The sequence below is a fragment of the Herpailurus yagouaroundi genome, unplaced genomic scaffold (assembly GCF_014898765.1).
Source record: "Herpailurus yagouaroundi ecotype Mexico unplaced genomic scaffold, PumYag 217, whole genome shotgun sequence".
NCBI lineage: Eukaryota > Metazoa > Chordata > Mammalia > Carnivora > Felidae > Herpailurus > Herpailurus yagouaroundi.
This window is the reverse complement of record NW_024412448.1, coordinates 513481-527485: the sequence shown is the minus strand read 5'-3', so window position 1 is coordinate 527485 and position 14005 is coordinate 513481. Positions and strand designations below refer to the sequence as shown.

The following is a 14005-nucleotide window of genomic DNA, read 5'->3' as shown; positions in this document are numbered from 1 at the left end:
CACCACTCCCACCCCGAAATGCTCAAAAGGCACGTGGACAGAATTGTTGCAGCTGGAAACAACTGTGAAATGGAGACAGCTGGGCTTGCTTAATTAAATACAAATACTGGTTTGTTATCTCACCATGGAAAAGCAGGAAGGGACACTCAAATCAGGGAATCCCAGAATTTGTTATGGAAAACTCAAAAGTGCTCCAATAATTTAAAGGAGTCGTTTGTTGTAAATGTCATATTCACAAGTACATACACGTACAGGGAAGAAAATAGGAATGCTTCTAAATTTCCAAATAAACTTTTTGAGCAAATTGAAGATAATTGGAAATTTAAAGATAAGTCGTAGGAGATTCTGCCTGGAAATGTAGTAGTTGCTTTTATTTAGAAAAGAAATTTGATCTGAAAACAAGACATAATTTCAAGATGCTCCTTTCCCTGAGGTGCTGAACGGCCTGTCTGAATTGGTTTAAAAAACAAAACAAAACAAAACAAAAAAAAAAACAAAAAAACGACGGAGCGGTTAGGAAAATCCCGTCTCCCCAATAGTTTGTTCTTTTGAGATACTGTTGGGCAAGGAAGAAAAATCTCGGGGCTATCAAAATTTCATCCAGATCCTTGTCTCTGAAGACAGCCATCCATCCAGAGGATGAAATTTAATGTAGTTTTGCAAAAAATTCCACACTGTCCTACCAACTATGTCTTCCTACATGTTCCAAATGTTTCAGTTTCACTGATCTGTTTTTTTTTTCTTTTTTTGATTATTATTATTTTAATTTACATCCAAGTTAGTTAGCATATGGTGCAATAATGATTTAAGGAGTAGAATCCAGTGATTCATCCCCTACATATAAACCCCAGTGCTAATCCCAAGTGTCTTCCTTAATGCCACCTGCCCATTTAGCCCATTCCCCCACCCACAACCCTTCCAGCAACCCTCAGTTCTCTATATTTAAGAGTCTCTTATGTTTTGTCTCCCTCCCTGTTTTTATAGCATTTTTACTTCCCTTCTGTTCATCTGTTTTGTATCTTAAATTCCACATATGAATGAAGTCATATATTTGTCTTTCTCTAATTTCACTTAGCACAATACACTCTAGTTCCATCCACGTTGTCGTAAATGGCAAGATTTCATTATTTTTGATTGCCGACTAATATTCCATTGTATATATATACCACATCTTCTTTATCCATTCATCTGTTGATGGGCATTTGGGCTCCGTCCAAGCTTTGGCTATTGTTGATAGTGCTGCTATAAACATTGGGATGCATGTTCCCCGTTGAAACAGCACACCTGTATCCTTTGGATAAATACCTAGCAATGCAATTGGTGGATCATAGGGTAGTTCTATTTTTAATTTTTTGAGGAACCTCCATACTGTTTTCCAGAGTGGCTGCACCAGCTTGCATTTCCACCAGCAGTGCAAAAGAGTCCCTCTTTCTCCGCATCCTCGCCAACATCTGTTGTTGCTTGAGTTGTTAATGTTAGCCATTCTGACAGGTGTGAAGTGGTAATCATCTGAGGTGTTTCTAATACCAGTGGTATGACTATGAAGTATGAGGAATGCATTCATGTCCATTTTCCAGGGAGTAAAAAGAGGCTGCTGATATTTTCTGAGTGTAAAATAAACACTCGGGGGTTGCCTGGCTGACTCAGGAGAGCATGCGACTCTTGATCACATTGAGTGTAGAGATTACTTAAAAATAAAATCTCCTGGGGCACCTGGGTGGCTCAGTTGGTTGAGTGTCCAACTTAGCCTCAGATCATGATCTCACAGTTTGTGAGTTCGAGCCCTGTGTTGGGCTCTGTGCTGACAGCTCAGAGCCTGGAGCCAGCTTTAAATCCTGTGTGTGTGTGTCTCTCTCTCTCTCTCTCTCTCTCTCTCTCTCTCTGCCCCTCCTCCACTCACATTTTCTCTCTCTCTCTGTCTCTCTCTCTCTCTCTCTCTGTCTCTCAAAAACAAATAAACCTTTTAGGGGTGCCTGGGTGGCTCAGTAAGTTAAGCACTGGACTTCAGCTCAGGTCATGATCTCACAGTTCGTGAGTTTGAACCCCGCGTCGGACTCTGTGCTGACAGCTCAGAGCCTGCAGCATGCTTCAAATTCTGTGTCTCCCTCTCCCTCTCTCTCTGCCCCTTTCACGTTTGCACTCTGTCTCTCTACCTCTCTCAAAATAAATAAACATTAAAAATAAATAAATATTTTTAAATAAATAAATAAATAAAATATTTTAGAGGTGCCTGGGTGGCTCAGTTGGTTAAGGGTCCAACTCTTAATTTGGGCTGAGGTCACAATCTCACAGTTGTGGGATCAAGTCCCATTGGGCTCCATGCTGGGCATGAAGCCTGCTTGGGATTTTCTCTCTCTCTCTCTCTCTCTCTCTCTCCCTCTCCCTCTTCTTCTGACCCTCTCCTACTCTCATGCATGCATATGGGCGTGCTCTCTCTCTAGAAGAAGAGTAAGAAAAATAAAATCTTGTTTAATGTTTATTTATTTTGACAGAGAGAAAGAGAGAGAACACATGTGGAGCAGGGGTAGAGACAGAGAGGAAGAGAATCAAATCCCAATCAGGCTCTCCACTGTCAGCACATAGCTGGACGCAGGGCTCAATCCCATGAACTGTGAGATCATGACCTGAGTCGCTTAATTGAATGAGCCACCCAGGTGCCCCTAAAACAAAGTTTTTTAAAAAATTAAAAATGGGGGTGCATGGCTGTCTCAGTCATGGGAGCATGTGACTCTTGATCTAGGGGTTGTAAGTTTGAGCCCCATGCTGGGTTATAGAAATACTTAAAAATAAAAATCGTGGGGCACCTGGGTGGCTCAGTCGGTTTAGTACCCAACTCTTGATTTCAACTCAGCTCATGATCTCACGGTTTGTGATTTCACGCACTGTATCAGTGCAGAGCCTGCTTGGGATTCTCTTTCTACCTCTCTCTGCCCCTCCCCTGCGCGCGCTCTCTCTCTCTCTCTCTCTCTCTCTCTCTCTCTCTCATCCAAAATAAATAAACTTTAAAAAATTTTAATAAATAAAACATTTATTTTTTTTTTAAACTTGGGGTATCTGGGTGACTTAGTCAGTTAAGCATCCAACTTCAGCTCAGGTCATGATTTCACAGTTCCTGGGTTCGAGCCCTGCATCAGACTCTCTGCTGTCAGCACAGAGCCCTCTTTGCATCCTTTGTCCCCCCATGTCTCTGCCTGCCTCTCTCTCTCTCTCTCTCTCTCTCAAAAATAAATATTAAAAACATTGTAATGTTTAAAATTAAACATTCAGTAGCAGATCAGTTTTTAACTGAAAACATGCCTAATTTCCTTCTTTTTTTAATTTTTAAAAAATGTTTAATTTTCAGAGAGAGAGAGAGGGACAGAGCACAAGCTGGGGAGGGGCAGAGAGACAGGGAGACACAGAATCCAAAGCAGGCTCCAGGCTCTGAGCTGTCAGCACAGAGCCCGATGTGGAGTTCAAACCCACAAACTGCAAGATCATGACCTGAGCCAAAGTCGGACCCTCAACTAATTGAACCACCCAGGTGCCCCCATTTTTTTTTTAATGTTTATTTTTGAGAGAGAGAGAGAGCACAAGCAACAGAGAGGCAGAGAGAGAGGGAGATACAGAATCCAAAGCAGGCTCCAGGCTCTGAGCTGTCAGCACAAAACCCAACACAGATGCCTAATTTCTTTCAGAGAAAATTATTCTGGGGAACAGGATTAGCAGAAGAAAAAAAAAATAATAGGATGAAAGATCAAAAAGGAAATCAACCCTTTCAAAAGGAGATCTGAGGAAAAAAATAATTTGAATGACAAAAGACCTTAGAGAATTTTAGTACTACAGTTTCTTGATATTTTAAGACTGTCACTTGAAAGGGCACCTGGCTGGCTCACTCAGTAGAGCATGCAACTCTTGACCTCAGAGTTGTAAGTTCAAGCCCCATGTTGGATGTAGAGATTACTTAAAAATAAAAATAAAAATAAATCTCAAAAATAAAGGCTGTCATTTGAAGATAATAAAAGTAGTGAAATTGTCTGACCTAGAGCTAGATAATACGGGGAAAAAGTATTGGAAACATTTTTTAGTCTAAGTGCACTATGCACCAGCAACTTTACACGATCATTCAAAACCACTTTGTTTTTTTTTTTTATTTTTTTTTTAACGTTTATTTATTTTTGAGACAGAGAGAGACAGAGAATGAACAGGGGAGGGTCAAAGAGAGAGGGAGACACAGAATCTGAAACAGGCTCCAGGCTCCGAGCTGTCAGCACAGAGCCCGACGCAGGGCTTGAACTCATGGACCGTGAGATCATGACCTGAGCCGAAGTCGGACACTTAACCGACGGAGCCACCCAGGTGCCCCAAAACCACTTTTTAAAAAAATGTTTATTTATTTATTGGGGGGGGAGGGACAGAGAGAGAGAGGGAGAGCGAGAGTCCCAAGCAGGCTCCACACTGTTAGCACAGAGTGGGGCTCAATTTCACAAATCCTGAGATCATGACCTGAGCCAAAACAAGAGTTGGACATTTGACTGACTGTGCCACCCAGGTGCCCCTACTTTTTTTCCCCCCTAAGAAAACTACAGCCAATGGAGCTATTATTATTGTATGTATGGACCTTTTTCTTCCTTCTAATCCTTCTCAGTATACTTCCAAGAATGAGGTTTCAGTTACACAGTTTATGTATCCTCCTTTTCTTACATATAATCCCAAAGGAGTACTTTTGGAAAAACAAATTAAATAATCAGCATGCAAATCTTTTTGTCTTCTTTGCTCTCCATAGGCTCTTCCTCTCCCTATATTGGTTGGTTGAACTCTAGAATTCCTGTATCTATTCTGAAGAGTCTTGAAATATGCAAGAGACACTTCAACCTGAGGTATATCAGAACCTGAGAAAGATAGTAAAATATTTCTGGAATCAGGGGTGCCTGGGTGGCTCAGTCTGTTAAGTGTTTGCCTCTTGGTTTTGACTCAGGTCATGATCTCATGGTCATAAGATCAAGCCCTGCATTGGGCTCCATGCTGAATATGAAGCCTGCTTCAGATTTTCTCTCTCAGGGCACCTGGATGGTTCAGTTGGTTGAGCGTCCGACTTTGACTCAGGTCATGATCTCACAGCTCGTCAGTTCAAGCCCCGCATCAGGTTCTGTGCCGACAGCTCAGAGCCTGGAGCCTGCTTCAGATTCTGAGTCTCCCTCTCTCTCTCCCCCTCCTCCGCTCATGTCCTGTCTCTCTCTGTCTCAAAAATAAATAAACATTAAAAAAAAAAGATTTGGGGCACCTGGGTGACTCAGTCAGTTGAGCGTCCGACTTCGGCTCAGGTCATGATCTCACAGCTCGTGAGTTCAAGCCCTGCGTCAGGCTCTGTACTGACAGCTAAGAGCCTGGAGCCTGCTTCTGCTTCTGTGTCTCCCTCTCTCTCTGCCCCTAACCCACTCGCATTCTGTCTCTGTCTCTGTCAAAAATAAATAAACAAAACAAAAAAAATTAAAAAAGATTTTCTCTCTCTTCCTCTCTCTCTCTCTGCCTCTCCCCTGTGTTCACATGTGCTCTCTCTCTCTCTCTCTCTCTCTCTCTCTCTCAAATAAGTAAGTAAATAAATAAATAAAAATATTTCTGGAATTAAATTAAAACCTCCTAAAACAAAACATATATATTGCACAACAGTCAAACCAGAAATCACTTTCAGTCACTCCAAAGTCAAACTAAGAATCATTCTCAGATCAAGCCAGAATTGTGCTAGAGATGTGACCTAGGTAGTAAAGTACTAAGTGGAGGCATATAATGCTCCCTAGCCTGAAGAGAAAGAAATACATAATCATTTCAAGAGACATAACTATTTTGGAAAACAAGGTAGACATCTATTATCAAGAGACCTATCAATATTTATGCACTTTGACCCTGCAAGTCCTCTCTTGAAAATTGATTTCAAATAATTCCAAAACAAAAGAGGTATATGAATTTTGGTATGTGCTATATATAATGCAAAAACAAAGATTTCTCGAGCTCCAGGCTATTGACATTTTGGGCCACAAAATCTATGTTGTGAGAGCTGTCTTCTGCATTGCTGGATGTTTAGCAGAATCCCCAGCTTCTACCCACTAGATGCCAATAACAGCCCTCATCCATTGTGAAGACCGAAAATGTCTCTAGATATTATATTCCCAATGTCCCCTAGGAGACAAAATCACCTCTGTTAAGGGTTGCTGTCATAGAGGTGCCTGGCTGGCTCAATTGGAAGAGCATGCGACTCTTCATCTTGTGGTTGTGAGTTTGAGCCCCTCGTTGGGAGTAGATATTACTTAAATAAATACAATTTTAAAAACAAAGAATTACTGGTATATATGTTCACACATAGAGGAATGGCTAAGAAAATATAATAGCAATGGGATTATTCAGCTATTTCAAAGAACTATGAAAAACATGGAAAAGTCAAGAATTTTTAAAATGTTCACGTTTTTTGTACCCATAATTGTAATTCCAGGAAATAATCAAGAAGTACATTTTGAATAATGACCCCCCCAAAAGGAAGTAATTTAAATGTCTCACAGTATTAAAAAGCTTATGCAATCACTAAAAGGTAACTGTAGCAAAAATTTTTTAAGCTAAAACTCAGGAAAATTTTGTAAAAAATTAAAAGTATCAATATTTATGTAGGAAAACAAAAAGACTAGCAAAGAGGGGTCCTGGCTGGCTCAGTCAGTGGAACACATGACTCTTTAACTCAGGGTCATGAGTTCGAGACCCATGTTGGATGTAGAGATTATTTAAAAATAAAATCCTGAGGCACCAGGGTGGCTCATTTGGTTAAGCACTTGACTCTTGTTTTAATTCTTTTAATGTTTATTTATTTTTGAGAGAGAGAGAAAGCACAGGTGGGAGAGGGGCAGAAAGAGAGGGAGATACAGAATCTGAAGCAGACTCCAGGCTCTCAGCTGTCAGCACAGAGCCTGACGTGGGGCTCGAACTCATAAACGGTGAGATCATGACCTGAGCCAAAGTCAGATGCTTACAGACCTAGCCACCCAGGTGCCCCTAAGCATTTGACTCTTGATTTCAGCTCAGGTCATGATCTCATGGTTTGTGGGATTGAGCCCTGTGTCAGGCTCTGCGATGACAGTGCAGACCTTGCTTGGGATTCTCTGTCTCCGTCTCTCTCTGCCCCTCCCCTGCTTGTTCTCTCTCTCTCAAGATAAATAAACATTTAAAAAATAAAAATAGGGGCGCCGGAGTGGCTCAGTCAGTTAAGCATCTGACTTTGGCTCAGGTCATGATCTTACAGTTTGTGAGTTCTAGCCCCACATTGGGCTCTGGGCTGACAGCTCGGAGCCTGGAGCTGCTTTGAATTGTGTCTCCCTCTCTCTCTACCCCTCCCCTGCTCACATTCTGTCTGTCTCTGAAAAATAAATAAACATTAAAAAAATAATAATTACAACAATAGCCAAAGTATGGAAAGAGCCCAAATGTCCATAGATGGATGAATGGATAAAGAAAATGTGGTGTGTGTGTGTGTGTGTGTGTGTGTGTGTGTGTGTGTGTGTATGTATATGTATATATGTGTATGTATGTATACACACACACACACACACACACACACACACACAATGGAGTATTACTCGGCAATCAAAAAGAATGAAATCTTGCCATTTGCAACTACATGGATGGAACTGGAGGGTATTATGCTAAGTGAAATTAGTCAGAGAAAGACAAAAATCATATGACTTCACTCATATGAGGACTTTAAGAGACAAAACAGATGAACATAAGGGAAGGGAAACAAAAATAATATAAAAACAGGGAGAGGGACAAAACAAAAGAGACTCATAAATATGGAGAACAAACTGAGGGTTGCTGGAGGGGTTGTGGGAGGGGGGAGGGGCTAAATGGGTAAGGGGCATTAAGGAATCTACTCCTGAAATCATTGCTTCAATATATACTAACTAATTTGGATGTAAATTTAAAAAAATAAAAAATAAAGTTAAATTACAAAAAAAGAAAAAATAATAATTAAAAATGAAATAAAATTAAAAATTTAAAAATAGAGATAAAATCTTAAGGGGCATCTGGGTGGCTCAGTTGGTTGAACATCTGACTCTTGATTTCAGTTCAGGTCATAATCTCATGGGTCTGTGAGTTCGAGCCCTGCATTGGGCTCTGCACTGTCAGTGCAGAGCCTGCTTGGCATTCCTGTCTCTCCCTCTGGCTCATTCTCTCTTTCTCTGTCTCTATCTCAAAATAAATAAATCAACTTAAAAATTTTTTTAAAATCTTTTAAATACATACATGTATACATATACTGTGTATATTCAAATACATGAATAAGGCTATATTTATGAAAACACCTGCTTTCTAGCCCTAGTAATGTTGATCAGGCCACATAAGACTTCAAGTTGAGAAATAAAATTACGAATGTGACAAATTTAATATTGGCGGAGTGTAAGTTGCTCTGACTCTGTGGCTCTCAACCACAGCTTCAGCAAACTTCAGCAAACTTCAGAATTATCTAGAGAGCTTGTTAAACCACTGACTCCTGGGCTGTATCTCCAGAGCTTCTAATTCAGTAGGTCTAGGGTGGGCCCTAGGTATTTGCATTTCTACCAAATTCACTAGTGAAGGTAATTGTCGCCCAGGGGACCACCCTTTGAGAACCATCCTTCCAGCTTCCAGTTACCTTCTCCACCTCAGGCTGAGAGTGATCAATCACAAACAGGAGCTTGAAGGGTACACAAATTATCTATATTTGGCATGACTGTGAAATACAAGCTTTGTTCAACTTGCTTCTGTTCATTTTATGAAACAAACAGCCTCAAGTCACTGGACCCTGCTTGAATCCAGTAACGGACAGAGAAGTAGAACTGGAGTGTTAATGGGATTAGAGGAAATTCCAGTGTAGAAGCTGCATTCAGGAAGCCCAATTTAGGCATTTTTGGTGTTCTCATGACAAGTATTACGTTACTATTGCATCAATAAGTCAGTAAATATTTATTGATCCCTGGCTATCAGGACTTTGTTACTTGCTGAGATTACAAAGTTGAACAGCAGTGATACGTGCCCTCAAAAAGCTTATAGGGCCATCCTCTAAGTTATGTTTGTGTAATATGTACATTACTAAACAGTGATGTATGGTATTATGAAGTGGGACAATATTTCCCTACAGTTATACCCCAGCTGACACATTTAAAGTGTAATATAGCAGGTTCTTGGCTTTGACTGCTGGCACTATCTTGAGTCCCATCTTTGCTATGACGCAAAGATAGAAAGCTGGAAGTTTTCTATAATATCACCATTCTGCCTCCAGATTTCCTGCAGTATTTAGGCATTAAACATTCAGTGTTCACAGAGATAGCTCAAGTACTCAACTAACCTTTGTTAGAATGTGAAGGAAATTTGATGGTATAAAGTACACACTTTGGTTGTCTGTTATAAATTCAGTGATGTGTTTCTCGGTGTTTTTGGCAAAGACTTAAAGCTCAAACAAGACTCTCTGTGATTCTTGCTTTCCCACCCCTTGTAGGAATAGTGCTTTTTCTTTGGCAGCTGACCCTGAGGTCACCCTCTTCTTACCCTCTTACACAAATTATTGATGTTTAATTCGATTTCTGGAGAGGGCTTTCTTGACCAAGTTCCTACTCAACCACTAATGGTGAAAACACTCACCACACAGCTTCCTCCTCCCTCTCTTCTTCTCTTATCCTTTAGGACCCAGGAGCTGAGCAAGCAAGGTGTTGGGGATAAAACTGCCAACAAGGCACACAGGTCTCTGCTTTCATGGAAATTTTATTCTGCCGGGACACAACCAAACAAAAATTTAAGTCAAAACAACTTAACTGGTGCTCCTGGCACTACTCCAGGATTTTTTTTCTGCATGTTTTTTTCTCTTCCTTCTATAGGGATCTGTTATATGGTCCTGCATTAACTATGCACTGGGCTCTGAGCCAGGAAGCCCAAGTTCAAAAGGATTCTGGCTCTACCACTTCAAGCTGGGTGATCAAGTTGCCCAAACTTTCTACGTCTCATTTTCTTCTTCATCTGTAAAATGGGGATAATAATAATAATAGAGGTTTCCTGAAGATCTAGAACTTAGCACAGAATCCCTAGGTTATAATCACTCCATTAACATCTGCCATTGCTCTTCTTTTCTGTATTTACTACCCCTTCTACTTTCTTATTCTAAAGCACCCTTTTCCAGTGCACAGCCATCTCCTTCCCACCCCTATAAACATGATGAAGGGAGAAACTTTATTTTGGGAAATTTCTATCTTTTCACATTCCTTCCCCCCACCCCCCGCCTTGGAAATTGGAAAGAGATTCTCAGTATATAACTTCAGTAGATCCCCTAGGTTCAGCTCACACAATCCCAGTCTGCCATTGGAATATATATTGCTCACACATTTGAATATGCTTAACTACTTTTTAAAGGAGCTCCTCCTTTGCCTGAAGGTGATTTTGTAATTTAGCGTAACTTTGGAAAAGAAGGATATGGTAAGATACTCCTGTCGCCCAAAAGCTAAGGACTAAACAGTCATTTGATTATTGGAGGCCCTCATATATTAATAAGGGTAAGTTTAACATGACCTATTCCTCTTTGATGGTTCTGCAGTTTTACAAGGTTGGGAAGGTATGTAATGGCAACAGAAGACCTGGGTTCAGCAGACCAAGGATAGCATCTCTCTTTCTTCCTCTATAGTACTTGGCATAACACTCAGCATGTTCTTTCCCAAGCATACCATAGAAGCTCAATCAACGCTACTTGCCAACTGTCTGATATTGGGCAAGTTACCTAACTCTTTGACCCTCAGTAGCAAATAAATACCACACCTTTTTTGTAACTGTGTGTAAGGAGAAAATTAGCTAATATTATTAAAGTCCCCCTCAGTGCCTAACACACAGCAGTTGATTCTCTTCCCCTTTCACTTCTTGTGTATCTCCTACCCACCACCAACTCCCCCCCACCCCCACCCCCCGATTGATTATAAGTTATTTCAGTGAGGGACTTTTCCCAATGCCTAGCATAGGACCCTACACATAGTGATAGCTTTAATATATTTACTCATTCAGTGAGTCTTTGAATACCTACAGTGGTATTAGAGATGGTAGAGAGCGCACATTTAGGAACCCTGGGTAATTCAATATGACCGAAGCAGAGACTTTCCAGGAGGAAATGATGAGAAAGCTAGAATGGTCAGCATGGATTAGCTTTCAAAGGGCTTTGTAGGTCTTATAAGACTTTTGGACTTTACACCATAAGGCAGAGGATTGCCACTGAACCAAGGAGTGGCAGAAACTTCTTTTATTTTGTTTTTATTTTAGAATGGCTTGTGGTTCTCAGGTCAGTGTGTGAAGAATCACCAGGGAAGCTTGTCAAAAAAAAAGGGGGGGGGGTGGTTCCAGAGCTACACTGCCTGAGAATATGCATTTATTTTATTTTATTTTTCCGAGAAAATGCATTAAACCAGTACCCTAGGGGCACCCGGCTGGTTCAGTTGGTAGAGAGCATGCAACTCTTGATCTCAGGCACATGAGTTCAAGCCCCACGTTGGGCATAGAGCTTGCTTAAAACAAAACAAAACAAAAAACAAAAAACGGGCACCTGGGTGGTTCAGTCAGTTAAGCGTCCAACTCTTGATCTCAGCTCAGGTCTTGATCTCAGGGTCGCGACCTCAAGCCATGCATTGGGTTCTGCACTGGACATGAAGCCTACTTAAAAACAAAAATACCAACAAACAAAAAACAGTACTCTAGGTGATTCTGATCCATTCACATATTCAGACTCAAGAGGGACATACCTTACTGTAACAACAGCAAAAAAACAAGAGGCTATCGCAGTAGCCTTGGCGTAAGCTGATTTGAATTTGGGCTTCCCCTGCTTCCCCTGATCAATCTGCCTTCCTTGGCCTGTCTTACGTCTAGTAGGGCCTTAAGCTTCTTCTTCCCCACAGAGGATCAGCTGGAAGCCCAGCAAATGTAGACTAGCCCAGAGACCAGACATAGGTTAAAGAGAAGTAGCCACCTTTGCTAGATATTTGGCAAATGGAATCGACAAGACTCAGAGATCCATTGCAGGGGGAGGGGCCGGGGAGAAGAAGAGCCAGGAGTCAAGGATGCTCCCTGGCTTTCTGGCTTGGAGGAACAACAGTTGTATTGGTGTGCCATTCAGTGAACTAAGAACTCAAAGAGGGAAGGTGAAGTGGGGAATTTTAATTGAGATTTGCTGAGTTTGAGGTGCCTCTGGGACATCCAAGTGGAGATGTTCAGAGGTCAATTGGATTCATAGCTTGGAAGCTGAGAACAAGATCTAGGTTAGAAACACATTATTTGAGAATCATTAGCTAATCAATGGTAATAGAAGTAGGTGAAATCATCCCAGGAGAGACAACGGAATGATAAAAGGATCTAAAGCACGATGCAAGGAACATTTAAGGGAAGGTCTGAGGAGGAAACAAAAAATGGCAGTGGGATCAAGGACAGGCTAGAGTCAACAGCCCAAAGTCACAGGGAGGGAATTCAGAGGGGTGAGAAACTGGGAAGCACACTGGATTCAGCACATAAGTCTGTGGTGACCTTGCAGAGAGCAGTTTCAGTGGAGCTCCGGGGACAGCACCAGATTGCTGTGGATTGAGGAGTGAGTGGGAGGTGAGGGAGTGGAGGCAGCTGGCATGGACAGTTTTTCAAGATGTTTGGCCAAGAATGGAGCGAGATTTGGTGGTAACTTAAGAAGGAAATAGAATCGAGGGAGAGTCTTTTTCTATGCTAAGGGAGGAACGGAAGAAAGCATAGGGACCAAGGAAATAATCAATAAAGCCTACCTAGAGGAGCGGGAGGTATCCACTGCACTGGAGTCTGGATTGTTTGTTCTTAAGACAGGAGGGACCTACTTCTTTTTTAACTTGACTGATTGGTTTGGAAGCTCGATATGGGGTAGTTCTCGGACGGATCCTGTTTCCTCTTGGAGGCTGGGAGCCAGGCCATGAATAAGGGGTTTGTAAGGTGAACATCTTTCCTCAGCTAGCGAAGTACGGGTTTACCAGCAAGACACAAGTAGGCACCGCACTGAGGCAGGAGACTGGTGGGAAGCGGGCTGAGGCTGAAGCTTTAAAATTCAAAGGATGAGAGGCTGAGTAAGTATGATGTTCCCACAACCGTGTGGAAAGCTGCATTTAGGCCACTAAACAAGAGGGTTTTTTCCAGAACCTCATGCCAGGGCTTTGACTTAGGCTCCCCCTTTCTCCTCTAGTCAGTCTGCCTTCCCCGGCCTGAGTCTCACGTCTAGGCCTCAAGCCTCCTTGTCCCCACCGAGGACCAGCTGGAAGCCATTTTGATTAAGCTCCACCACAGAAGGAGGACAATACAGCCCCGCCCAGAGCCAGGCGCGCCCCCGCGGCGGGCCGGGTGCGCGTGTCCGCGCCTCTTCCCGCCGGCCTGGCGGGCGCCGGGCCCAGGCCGGGGCGGTGCGAGGCGGGGGGTGGGGGTGGTTATGTAAGCGTTGCGCGCTCCCGCGAGCTGGCAACCAATGGGAAGCCCCGGCGGCTCGTGCTCGCGCACGCAGGGTGGGGGGAGGGAGCGCACGACGTGCGCGCGCCCTCTCCCTCCTCCACCGCTGCCGCCTCCTTCTTCTGCCGCTCCTGGTGCTGCTTGTGTGCTCGTTCGGTGCGGACCTGGTACCTCTTTTGTGAAGCGGCAGCTGAGGAGACTCCGGCGCTCGCCATGGCCGACGAAAAGCCCAAGGTGAGCTCGGCGCCGGCCTCCTCGCCTCGCCGCGCGGTCGGGGTCACGGCGCGGGCTAGGGTCCGGCCCGAGCCCGCCACGGGCTCCCCGCGCCTTCCTGGGCCCCCCACGGGGCTGGCCGCGGCTCAGGCCCGGGCGCTCCGCGCCATTTTCCTCCCTCCCCTCTTCCTCCCTCCCGCGCCGGAGGAGGCCCCGCCGCCCTCCCCCGCCCCCGGCCGCCTCGGAGTGCGCGCCGGGCGCGAGTTGGGCGGGCGGATCGCGGACGCCCGCGGGCCCACCGGCCGCGAGCGGGGCTCAT

At 43.4% G+C, this 14005-nt stretch overlaps 1 protein-coding gene across 1 annotated transcript in view; it reads left to right on the top strand.

Moving 5' to 3' along the window:
• Positions 1 to 13545: 13545 nt before the first annotated feature.
• Positions 13546 to 14005, top strand: part of SUMO2 (small ubiquitin like modifier 2) — an 11391-nt gene continuing 10931 nt past the window's right edge. The window contains exon 1 of the mRNA XM_040456380.1: positions 13546 to 13707. Within this exon, the coding sequence (XP_040312314.1) occupies positions 13687 to 13707 (21 nt within the window). The 5' untranslated portion in view covers positions 13546 to 13686. The remainder of the gene's footprint in view (positions 13708 to 14005) is intronic.